We start from the raw sequence: 13,463 nt of genomic DNA on the forward strand, positions 1-13,463 counted from the left end.
GCAGTGCTATAATCATGTTTTTTGCTGATGAATGCTTGTCGTATTTGGATCAAAATGTCATATTTTAATCACATGCATAATTACTTTCCCCTCAGATTAAAATTCTTGTATTCAAGGGAGAGCGTTCACAAGCAACTGGATGAGAGTCTTATTAGCCCTCGGCAACTAAAGATGATGTTACCATGGAAACAAATTGTTCTGCTATCGATCACTGGATGCCTTGCAGGTAAGCTATTTTAACACTTATTATATTTGAGTCTCGCTGCACTTGTTTATGTCACGACAACATCTCTTCTAATAAATTTGTTTTCTAATGCATATTCATTACAGGATAATGTTACCGTTGTGCTCTTTATCTCACAGCAGACTAAATGCATATCCGTAAGGTTGGAGGTTATAAATAGCATTTCATTTTTAGGAAGCAGTGTTTATATAAAATATGGAGTTTCATCCATTAGTGAGGAAGAGACAGAATCAGAACAGTTGTAAATAACCTCAGAAAAAAAATACCTTCTTCTTCTCGAACAAAAAGGTTACACTGATTAAGTTGCAGTCATTACATGTACAGCGTTCTAGCATGGTGTCCTTCACCGCTCCCTAGAGCGGTGTCCCGCTGCACATCTACTGTACACTGTCAGGCGAGGGAGTCCGATCCCCGTCCCTGTTTATGGCCTGTCCAGATCATTATCAGGATCCATGCAATGAATCCAGCCCCGCATTTTAGCACAATCTACTTGCCTACGCGCCTCATTCTGCCCTTGTGTGCGGCCGCCTGGGATTTAAGCAGGAGAAGCACAGACACTCCACCAGAATGTCAACCCTTGTTCAAATGACATTGTAAATCCCAATGAATGTTATTCAAATTGGCTCATGGGTAATTCACGCCCCAGTGCTCGAGGGAGCCAGATCCAAGCAGTCTCACCTTCCTAGCGGACAAGTGTTTTTTAACAAGACCTCGGCTGCTGACTATAGGTGCTATTTCTTATTCATTGTTGTGATGGAAACCCTTGAAAATCACTACGGCTGATAACAATCATTATGACATCTGAAGTGACATGTTGTCTGGATCCTCACAAAAGACACCTTAGAGATAGCCTGCATGGCATTTCATTCAAATTCAAATTAGGGAGAGCTTGTTAAACCAAACTGTGAGGTGAATGAATTCAATGTGACGCTAGCTGTTTGATCATTTATGAATAGATCGTTCCACAACAACGTTTTGAAATGTGACAGTTTCAGATTTATCTCAAACTTAACATTTGTTTTTTTTGCTGTAGTTTGGTTTGAAGCTAATTCGTTATTGCAGCGATTCGTTGTCATGTCTTGTTTTTCTAATCTATCACAGTGAAATATGTGTTGATTCCTAAACATATTACTACCGGTTAAAACCACGTGTAGAACTGCTAGCCGCATGCTGCAATCTGTTAGCAGTAGGATATTAATTAGACCTACTCCGGCCGTCTGTTGGCTCTGCTTTCATTTAGTACCAGATTGTGTTCCACATCCTCTCCTTTTAAGCTGCTGGCAGATGAGTGCATCCTTATGGCCTCAATTAACCGGTGCATGCGTCGTATGACATCGACGTTCTGAAAATAGATCACTCTGCTTTATTTATCAACCCTGTCACTTGCAGGAAATCATTAATTATTGAGGAAATATGTGGCTTTCCACGTCAGGGGTCAACTATTGTAGACTTTAGCCCTCAACTTTAGTCCTCATCTAGTATTATTATGATGTTGTTTACAGCAAGTAATTAACACTGAACACCTCAGTTGTATCAATCAGTATATGTGAGCTCAACTGCATTAAACTCTCTTAAACCTCTCAGCCGGCCAAATATTTACACAGCAATCAAATCATTATACTGTATGACATGTTTGCAGTATTTTTATTTAGTTGCATTTTTACATGGGAGTTTTGAAGCAGGGACATTCATTATATTGGACAGTAGCAACAATATGATGATTCATCATGATGATATAGTAACTCACTGAGACCTGGCACTATGGAAAACCCAGCATGCACAATTTGAGTAAATACTAGGGCTGTCAAAGTTAACGTGATAATAATGACAGTAATTTCTTTAACGCATTAACACAACTTGCGATTTTTAGGTTATAGCGGGCTCAGTTTTGAAGCTACAGTGAAGATACTTCATGATATGAAACTAAAAAACTTAATGAGTCCATCGGTACCAACCATGTCATACTAGTGTGACGCAAAGGAGGTTAAATAACGCTCCAAACAAACGCTAAATGTTGGCGAGGAAAAACTGGCATGGCCATTTTCAAAGGGGTCCCTTGACCTCTGACCTCCAGATCAGTGAATGTAAATGGGTTGTATGGGTACCCACTAGTCTCCCCTTTACAGACATGCCCACTTTATGATAATCACATGCAGTTTGGGGCAAGTCATAGTCAAGTCAGCACACTGACACACTGACAGCTGTTGTTGCCTGTTGGGCTTCAGTTTGCCATGTTATGATTTGAGCATATTGTTTGATGCTAAATGCAGTACCTGTGAGGGTTTCTAGACAATATCTGTTATTGTTTTGTGTTGTTAATTGATTTCCAATAATAGATATATACATACATTTGCATAAAGCAAGCATATTTGCCCACTTCCATGTTGATAAGAGTATTAAATACTGGATAAATGTCTCTTTACGGTACATTTTAAACAGATAAAAAATGTGGGATTAATTTGTGATTAATCGTGATTAACTATTTTAATCAATTGACAGCCTTAGTTAATACGCATAAGCGCCTTGGTCAGTGTTTTTGTCTTCACTATTCCAGTGTCAGGTTCAGCTAAAAAGACGGATACCAAATATGTCAGCATTAGCAGTTAATGCCTAACAAGGGTAAGAGGGATTTACTCCTCTTAATGTAAGATATGCAACGGGTGTACACAACACATCTCGGGGATTTTCGTAATGCATTTCTTCGGAAAGAGATATTGAAAAAATGAATATACACTGAGTGTCTGAAAGTTTCAGTATTTCAGCCGGATGAACTATTTGTCCTCACAGCGTCTGTGCTTTTGCTGTATTCTCCCCGTATTTTCTCTTAAGGTCAAAGAGACAATTTCTCTGGCTTGTACTACCACTAGACTTTTCTCCCCTTTCCCCAGCCTGTACAGAGGATGTCATGTTTCAAGGGCCAAGATGGAGGACGGAGCCGAGTGACCTCATTTTACCGATCAACTCCCCAGACCAGCAGGCTACCATCACGTGCGAGGCGGAAGGGAGCCCTCCTCCGCAGTACAGGTAAATTAGCACATCAAAGTTACATCTCCCCGCGAGCCTCCTCGGCTCGACCGTCTATACGCGCTTCGGCTCCCGCATCCTCATCACATGGTGAAAATCCATTGCTGCTTAAGTGCTTGTGAATCTTCATTGCTCGCTTCCACGGAAATCAAAGACGGCACTGATAGCGTTGATTGCTATTGATTCGTTAAAGAACAACGTTTTCTGGACATAAATGCTGGAGAGAGATTATGCACCATCCAACAAAAAGACAGGCTTCAAAGAGCGACTGCTTAATTGAGCATCCATTTCTAATTGAAAAAAAGCTTATCTATCTCGGCCTGGGCTATGATGTAGAGTTAGAGTCAAGGCCACTGTGGTTGATGAATATGCCAACACCTCAGATACGAGTGAGGTTAACTTTATTAATGATAAGATTTAAGCCACGGTGCGGCTAAAGCCGATGATTTATGATATGGTACACGGCTTAAGAAATCATTAGGAGAGAAAAAGGGAGATTCCAGCGACTCATTTGCACCACAGATCCTTTGATATCTCCCCGGCTATTCCCCGGCGGCGCAGGGAGCCTGCCTGAAAATGGCAGCTGGCGGTGTTTTTCTGTGGTAGATTGTGTTTCGGAGCTTGGTCAGCACCATGTAGATGCACAGCAAGCAGGCGAGAGAGGCAATAACCTTGTGAGTGACATTCTGTTAAATGCTTACATTTCCTATAATGTGTCTGCGCTGAAAACATGGTCCAGGCACAGCAGCGGCGGGGTATCATTATACTTGTTGTGCAACCCGAGCTATCTCGGGGAAAGTCAGTCGAAATTGAAGTCGAAACCGACACTTGCGTTATTTCACCCGCAACTTAAAGCATTTCTGACGTTCACTTGTGTTGTGGAAGAAGGTTTCTCTTTCAGATTCTTTGTGCGGCAGAAGGCAGATGTTTTTAAGCAAAAGAAGAGCTCTGATAAACGGACTTTAGGCTATTTGCCCAGCACCAAACAGCAGACATAGTGATCCCTCTTCCATCCTCTCCTCTGTTGCTCTTCATATTTTTGTCCCATTTTATTCCCTGTTAAAGATTTTTTTTTTTTAAGTGTTTTTCCTTATCTGAATCAAAGACCTAAGGCTTTGTGATTTGTGATATCGAATAAAATGAATTTGACTTGAATTAACTAGTGGAGCATTTAGCAGCTAAACTGCCAGATATTATCAGGAGTAGGTGGAGACCAAGCAGTGCCAGTCCGTTCTCATTCCCAGGGCGTCAAATACTGATGCTTCGTCATGGCCGTTGGCGTTACCGATTCGGGGAGTGTGGTGACGTAGCTTTAAGAGTGAAAACAGACACATCGGGCAGGTGGGAGGGGAGGTGGATGGGTCCAACAAACACAAGGCTTTCATCCAGGAGACGGCTGTTCTTTCAGCTGTTTGTTTGTGTCCCGTGTTCACAACGTTCTGTGTCATTTTCACTGTACAAACGTAGTAGTTTTGAGCCCAACCATGTTGTTTTTTTCCTAAACCTAACTATAGTGGTTTTATTGCCTGAACCTCAGCAAGTGTTTTTGTTTACTTCACAACATTAAGCACGTGTTTACTGCGACCAAAAGGAGCGACGCCGAGGGCTCTGACAAAGCGTCAGTATATGAGGAGTTGGGATGAGAACGCGTTGCCGGCGCTGAAAACTTAAGCCAATGTGGAAGTGCCAAAAACTGCAGTTTTTCAAATGGCCACTTGAGGTTGGCTCCAAAAGCGAGTCAATCTCCATAGGCCCCTCCCCCCCCCCATGTTAAAATGCCCAATTTTACAGCAGAAATAAACATGTCTACAGCCTGGTACAAAAAACGGTTTTGATCTCTATAGCTGATAATCTGTTCATGACAACTGTATGACGGGCTGAATTTTTATATAACTCATCCGTTTAAATTATATCAAGGCTTAATGTTCTGCATAATTGAGGCCGTGGCCGCTTTGCATGACGGGTGGGTGTTGTAACAGGTCACTAGCTACTAGCTGTCTGCTCTGCTGCATCACCCTGCACCGCCTCAGCTTCACCAACGATCTACCTCTGTGCCCATTTTTGGATTAGCCGGGCGTTAGGCAGAGTCGTCACAACGGCTCTTCAGAAACCCACGGGTGATGTCACAGAGACTACATCCATATTTTATATTTCTATATCTTGAGTCTATGGTGGAGACCAAAACAAAGCTAAAAGGAGGGTTAATATTTTACTTCCGTTGGTCAGGTCACAGGAACACAGCTCCCAATGAATGCTAATGTTCATCCATGGCGGGTAAATAAGCAAAAGTTTGAGAATACATTAGCCATATCAACTTATCAAGGTAATAATTTAATTTCAACTTGTTATGGAGTTGACCCCAAGGGGCCAAAAACAAACAAACTGATGCAGCTTTAAGCTCTTTGATTTTAAATTTCAAAATGTGATGCAGTCCAGTATAAAACTTTTTATTAGGCTACAAACATAACATTTGTTTTTGTATGATTTTTAATTAAAACACACTGTAAAATACGCACCATCCACTCTCAAGTAAATGTGGTGATAAAATCCGTTTTTATTGCCCTTTCTATTGCTCTGATTTTATGTAAAGCTATTGTTTAACTTCATCCTGCTTCTCTCGTGAACCTTTTGTGGCTCCTCTCTTATTTTGTCCATTTTTAATGTATCCTCAGAGCTGTAGTACCTGGAGTTCACTAACTTTCCACCATTTCCGAACACTCAGCTTCTGCTCGGAGTGCAAAAAAACACATATATCCCACTCTGGCGTTATTCATCTAGGTCAGTAGATCCACTGTTGGGAGTCAGAGCCCTCACTTATGCGTAAAAAAAAAATCTGAAAGCAGGTTTAAAAGGATGTTTCAGTGAGCAAACTCACCACTGTGGATTGACATTTCTGGTAATGCTTTTAAAGACACTAGATTTCTAACCTTAATCTTACTTTGAGGAAGGACTCAATTTTTGTATCAGCGTCATTTGGGTTGCATCAGTTTTTCTGACGCTGATCGTCCTTGGCGTGTTTCCCTTCGGGCGAGGAGAGGACCTTTTTTTTTTTCTTCCTGATGATAAAATAGAAAGCATAAATTCTTGGCAATTTATTTCCCCAACACTGAAATTAGAACCTCACAATGTCCCGAGCAGACTGGAAAAAAAAAAACCTGCCTTTAGGAAATGGTCACGCTGTGACTTTCACCAGTCTGCAAACTACGGGCCCAGACCCGGCAAATGAACAGTATTTGTATAATTAGATGTGCCAAGCGAGAGAGGGTATTACATTCAGAGCTCCACACTTAATTTCCTCAGTTACCGCAGCTATTAAGAAAAATTCATCCATTTGGTTTAATATCCATGGAAAAAATTAGGTCAGACAATATTGAATTTGTCAGAGAAGATGATGTTAACCCTTGTCAGGGAGCCACTGTAGCATCGAGGATATCAGTTCTCCTGCAGTAGGGGGGGATTCAGCTTTCCTGCATATCCTACAGTGATGACATGTAAATAACATATTGAAATTATTCGTCACATATTATGTGAATCCAGTGGACAGTGGCCAAATGTGTATTGGATTTTCAGCACAGCTGCAATGAATAGTAGTAATACCAGGTACAATATAGTATGGTGAAGTAGTGATAATGTAGGTTAGCATACATTAACATCGCCTTTCTTTATATGTAAAGAGGAAATGTCATTGAATATTACACTATACTAAAATATGTATTTTTAATTTTTATACAAAACGATGATTTTTCCTCAGTAGTCTGGGGATGTCCATGTCTAAAATCCCAATTAAAGATCTTTATACACGGTATAGTGCAGGCTGTTCTCATACATCGTTTGTAGCTATACCAACGGTGAAAAGTAATGCACTGTAATTCGTAATTTGTATGTAATCCACGTTATTGTGAACCAGGAAATATAAAGAGCGACAAACGCCGCATAGAGAGGAGGTCGGAGAGGATGGGTGGGTCAAAAAACACCAGACTTTTGCCAGGAGCTGTTCGTATCCCGTGTGAAACAAGAAGCCAACTTTGATTTATTTGTCACGTAACTTCAGTACTTTAGTAACGCCACTTCTGGGGTTATTTTAACCCAATCTTTTCCAAAACATAACTAAGTAGTTTTGTTGCCTAATCCTAACCAAGTCGATCTTTTCCAAAATGTAACTTTCATTTTAAAAAGACTGGAGCGGAAATTGACACATGCGTCACTTGTTGCTGGACATTTGCAGGAAAATAGAATAACGTTTCGTACGTATAAAGCATATGAACCGTTGTATGAGGATACGTTTTATAGTGTGTCTTTAAAGTACTATTTTGTTAGCAAAAAGAAGAAAAAAAGCTTAAAGGATGAGGCTGGTGTTATTCTAGATTTTTCTCACTGTCAAATCCCGTGAAAAAAACAACACATTAGATTATCAGAACGTCAGTCCGTCTGTGAATGCTAGCTGATTTCCATTTCTTGTGTGACTCTCTCTTCCATGCCCACTGGTTCCTACTGAAGATGTGAATATTAAAAAAAATAGCTCATATATATATATATAGTTTAGTTTGTATGAAAAAAGGCTCAGTAATTCCCTAAAACAGCCGGACAATGTAGTTTTTAGCATACAGGAGTAAATAGCACATTTTTCAGGGACTATTTTCAGCAGCGGATTAATACACATTTAATGCTATAGTGAGTATATTTAAAGTTGCAAGACGGTGTATGTGGGATTGAGTCAAAATAAACTGCAGCGCTCATGTTCAAAGCAATAAAGGAACATGTCACTCAGCGTGACACAGTGACTCACTCATGTATTTTTAACAATATAGCTCGAGCACAGGAGAATTCGGATACATCAGGATTTGGCTGCACAAAACATACGTGTGTTGGTTTTTGGTCTTTTAATGGGATTGATTGACAGTGAAAAGAATAAATAACATTGCCAACCTTATCCCATAAATCATTACCAGGAACTGTGTCAGAGACTGTCAAGTGCTTTATAGGCTTTACAGACGCATCACTATCCATCATAAAAAAAGACCCAGCAGACCAGAATGTGATGCAGACTGGCATTCAGGAAAAGGCAGGGAACAGCGAACTGTAAAAGGACGAAGGAGAGTGGAAACATCTAAAATGTTAAATAGAAACTTCCCCACATAATTTCTCCTCTAATACTGAAATATAGTGACATTTAACATTGATATTAAATATGAGAGTAGAGAATACCAGGTTGCCGTTTGTGTTTAAGCTCACAACCCTTTGCTAGTTAGCTTCGTATCGTCTGATTTTGTTTCCATCACCTCGATGCTCCCCTCCACCTCGCCCACTCGCAGACACCATGAATATATGAGCGGGGACCCTGACAGTTGTTCAGTTGACAAATAGTCCAGTGTAGCGCCAGAGCACACTCCAGGGCTCCGAGCGGTGCTTTATGAATACACCTGTCACTGTGTTTACTATGAATCTGCTGTAACACAGGATCAAGGGCACAGCAGTGATTGGAAAGGGGGAATAAAAAAGTGCTCTGGCTGGTGTCTGCTATCATGTAATGTGACTTCGGGCAGATGTATGACTCTACCTTTGTTTACGGGTCGGTTCAGGGTAACAGGAACATAAATAGAACTGGGAGGGCGTGATTAGAAGATGTTGTTTTTTTCCCAGTTGCGGCATAGAGCCAGATAACAGGGCGGGATCTGGAAATTGTTTCAAATGGAATCGATTTTTATCTTTTGGAGGGTTACATGACCTCTTACAGGGTGAGAAAATCTTATAACCCTTGAGCCAATGGGATAAACTGGAAGAAGGGCCAGCATGTGGTCTTAAAGGAGCAGTATGTGACATCTGGCTGCATCTAGCGGTGTGCCAGGCGTGTAGAGAACTACGGTTGCCGATGTGAAAATGTGAATGGCCCTAGAGCTGTTGTAAGAGCAGAGTCAGAGTGTAGAGTGTGTGTACATGGGAAGTGAGTGGATAACACATTCTCACTCCCAACTCGTCAATTACCGCTGCTTGATCAGTGTCCCTCGGCATCGGAGACGACACAATATGTATACTTGTTACATGCATAGTGTCCTTTCAAAATAAACTTCTGTTTTCACAGGAAGTTCTAGGTTTAGGCAACACAACCACTTAGTTAGGGTTAGGAAACAGTCACGGTTGACGTAAACTTCACTGACGACGTTACTTTTAGTTTCACACTGGACACAAACACCGGTTGAAAATTTGTTTGACCCATCCACCAAACCTCCCGCCCGCCCTTAGCGGACTCGCAGGCTATTACTACTCCGTCACTTGCTCCGACCGTTGAATAATGCCGCGGGTGGGTTTACATCGGAGTTAGTAACGTTAAGCAGGAAAAGTTAACACAGTGTTTTGACCATTCTGGGCTACTGTAGAAACATGCATGTAAAGAGAGGACCCGCTTCTATGTAGATATAAATGGCTCTAACGTAACAAAAACACAATGATTATTATTTTCAGGTGATTATATACTAAAGAAAACATATATTAATATTATATTTGGGGCTGCACGATTTTGAAAAAATATCTAATTGCGATTATTTTGGCTGATGTTGCAATTAGGATATGATTTGCGAGTTTGAAATTATGATAATTTTAACATTATTATTCTCATTTTATTGAAAAACATATTAAAATGATTAGGGTGTGATTTTTGCAGGGATCTGTACCAGACTAAGATGTTTTTTTTTAAGTTGGTAGAATATGATGTGTAGGCCAGGACATCTCTTCAGCACCACAATATTTAATTTAAAATTATATATTTTCACACAAATGTTGCCTTTAACAAATATTTCCTCCTCATCCTGCAATTTGAAAATTGCAGTAGGTCATATTGCGATTTCAATAACATTTTTATTAATTATGCAGCCCTGATTATATTCTATTTCTGCCAGTAGATCCCCCAAATGCTACACACTGGTCCTTTAAATAACAGCAGTAATATAGACTTTTAATTATTTACTCTGTTGGCGCTTGATGAATTTGCTTTTATTTATATATTTGACTTTTACTTTGAATAACATCATCATACATCCAGACTATAAATCGCAATTGTAAATGGTATTATATCTGCTGCTAATGGTTTATTACTGCGTGTGTATATTTGTGTGCACATGTACTATATTACTGTTAATATTTCAGTAACTCTATAGGTCTTTTTAAGCTCATTCACACACACATACACACACAAACACTCACACTGATACAGGCTGGTTGTAGGAATATTTATCGTGTTACATTTGGCTTGGAAGCCAAATGAACATCAATTTATTAAAAAGCAGCAGCAATAACCTACTAAACATAATTGTAGAGAGTACCCTGGTCAGCAGTTGGATTTCCATTATCAGCTCTAAGCTCTGCGTGTGTGTGCTCCTGTGCGTGTGCTCCTGTGTGTGTGTGTGTGTGTGTGTGTGTGTGTGTGTGTGTGTGTGTGTGTGTGTGTGTGTGCGCGAACAGTATGCGGTCTGTGTGGTCACTGCCGTCTCTGTGGGTGTCTGGCCTGAAGGAAAGGCAGGTGAGCCAGTGCTGCAGTATAATCCCCAGTCTATTTGATGAGGAGACCTCATGCAAAATTGATGTGAACCTCAAGGTCACGGGGAGTTCATTCAGAGCATGCTCAGATCAGCCCGCGCCTGCAGCACACCGCGGCAAATAGCACTGTACTCCCGGAGTCTGTCGGACTTATACTGTAAAGCTCCCCCTCCACCTGATGTGGAGTTAGATTCAGTATGATTCACTTTGGGCTGCGCTAACACTAAGACCTCTGCTCTGCCTGCTGCGTCACCTCTCTGTTTTACTGATGCAGTGTGAGAGCGAATTATAATGGAGGATTCACACACACACACACAAAGAAGAAATATTGCTATGATGGCTTGTGCTCATTAGCAGTAGCCACAAGTAGAAAACTATGTATCAATTAATGCTATAGTTGAATTTCCTCTATCCAAATGAGTAGGTATGGATTGTGGTTTTGTGGTTTATGACCGCTTAAAACAAAGCAATGTCTACTTGTGACCCCCCCCATCACAGGTTATGGCTTTAGTATGTTGTGAGCAGTTCTACTAACAAGATATTTTCCTCTCAGATTGTGTAATTTAAATAATTTTAAGAGGACTGAAGAGGTGAAAATATCAACCCGATATCCTGCCAAAGCGTGTAATAAACCCGCCTGTCCACCAGAGTCAGTGTCACGCTTTACCTCAAAGAGACGTGAATATTACACGCCTGTATCAACATGCATTACCAGCAGGGGGCAACAAAGCCACTGACTTAGGTGTAGGCAAGAAAACCACTTAGTTAGTTTAAGGGAAAACGTCATGGTTAGGGTTAAAATAAGTACGTCAACTAAGTAAAACACATCCGGAAACAACGTAACATCAGTACAGGAAACACGTGACAAATGTCACTGATGTATCTTGCAAAACAAAACACCGGTCTCGAACATGTGTCTACTGCTTGAAAGTCCTGTGTTTGTTTGACCCATCCACCATAAAGGTCTTTCTCACTCTTTCTTCCGATGGAGAGGCGGGTCTGCTATAGGCTTTGCCGTGAGACTGGGCTGGAACATATCCAGTATTTCAGAAGAAAAAAGCATAAGCAAAATTAGAGAAATATCATACAGTTGGTAAAAAGACTCATACCCTGTGAAATCGTTCACCTTTCATTACAGTTTTTTTGTTGTTTGAATGATAATTATTTAACCCGTCATAGTGGACTCAAATCATTCAAGAAGTGTAGTGAATCAGTAAGCGATGTGAGCGGGGATGCCATTCCCCTTGTTAGCCTGCCATACCTGTCCTCCCTCTCTCCATCCCCCAGCAGCAGAGAGAGAGTGCAGGGCCAGAGGGGTTGTTTAGTTGAATATGTTAGTCCAGTCTGCCTGCCTGTTTGTGCAATTTAAAATCTACATCGATCAGCCATAACATTATGATCACCTGCCTGATATTGAGTAGGTCCCCCTTTTGCCACCAAAACAGCCCTGACCCGTCGAGGCATGGACTCCACCAGACCTCTGAAGGTCTGCTGTGGTATCTGGCACCGAGCCGTCAGTAGCAGATCCTTTAAGTCCTGTAAGTTGCGAGGTGGGGCCTCCGTGGATCGGACTTGTTTGTCCAGCAAATCCCACAGCTGCTCAATTGGATTGAGATCTGGAGAATTTGGAGGCCGAGTCAACACCTCCAACTCGTTGCCATCCACATGATGTAAAAGAAAACATGATTCATCAGACCGGGCCACCTTCTTCCATTGCTCTGTGGTCCAGTTCTGATGCTCACGTGCCCATTGTAGGCGCTAACAAACTGCGATGCACTGTGTGTTCTGACACCTTTCTATCGGAACCAGCATTAACTTTTTCAGGAATTTGAGCTCCAGTAGCTCTTCTATTGGATCGGACCACACGGGCCAGCCTTTGCTCCCCACGTGCATCAATGAGCCTCGGGTCTGACCCCGTCGCCGGTTCACCGGTTTTCCTTCCTTGAACCACTTTTGGTAGGTCCTGACCACTGCAGACTGGGAACATCCCACAAGAGCTGCTGTTCTGGAGATGCTCTGACCCAGTCATCTAGCCATCACTATTTGGCCCTTGTCAAAGTCGCTCACATCGTTACGCTGGCCCATTTTTTCTGCTTCCAACACATCAACTTCAAGGACAAAATGTTTACTTGCTTCCTAATATATCCCCCCCCGAGAATTATTCTCTTCACCTGTCAGTGGTCTGAATGTTATGGCTGATCAGTGTATGGCCCCGACCATGGCTCTGAAATATCAGTAAGATAGAATCCATGGCCCCGACCATGGCTCTCTCTGTGCTGCGTATTGTTTAAGTCCGTGGTGCTGAAGTAGCAGACAAATTTGTTATTGCGACTTATAAACAATTACAGTTGACTTACCAACTTTTGCGTTTGGCTTTTTAATTAGGAAATCAATCACAGAATCATGGTGCTGTGTGTTATAACTGGTGGGAAAACACACACGGCAAATTTGAACATATGCACAAGATTACATTACGAGAAGGCTGCATTTCTCGCTATAGTGTTTTCTGTTTTGCCCTTTTGGTATGAAGAGATTACAGCCCAGATGCTGTGTACGGCGTGTCGTGCTGATGTTTCTTCACGTTTTCTGAGTGTGAAGGCTTACATTTTTTCACTTGCCTATCGCTGTTACCATGTGGGAAATTTTGCTAGCGCGGGTTTGTTAT

The 13,463-nt window shown here is 41.4% G+C and overlaps 1 protein-coding gene across 1 annotated transcript in view; it reads left to right on the forward strand.

Annotated features, from left to right (window-relative positions):
* The window catches only part of cntn3b (contactin 3b), a 63,926-nt gene that overhangs the window by 9,007 nt on the left and 41,456 nt on the right, over positions 1-13,463 (forward strand). Inside the window, exons 2-3 of the mRNA XM_074647059.1 lie at positions 96-226; positions 3,133-3,268. Coding sequence (XP_074503160.1) covers positions 172-226; positions 3,133-3,268 — 191 coding nt within the window. The 5' untranslated portion in view covers positions 96-171. The remainder of the gene's footprint in view (positions 1-95; positions 227-3,132; positions 3,269-13,463) is intronic.

Source organism: Sebastes fasciatus, chromosome 1, assembly GCF_043250625.1.
Source record: "Sebastes fasciatus isolate fSebFas1 chromosome 1, fSebFas1.pri, whole genome shotgun sequence".
Taxonomy (NCBI): domain Eukaryota; kingdom Metazoa; phylum Chordata; class Actinopteri; order Perciformes; family Sebastidae; genus Sebastes; species Sebastes fasciatus.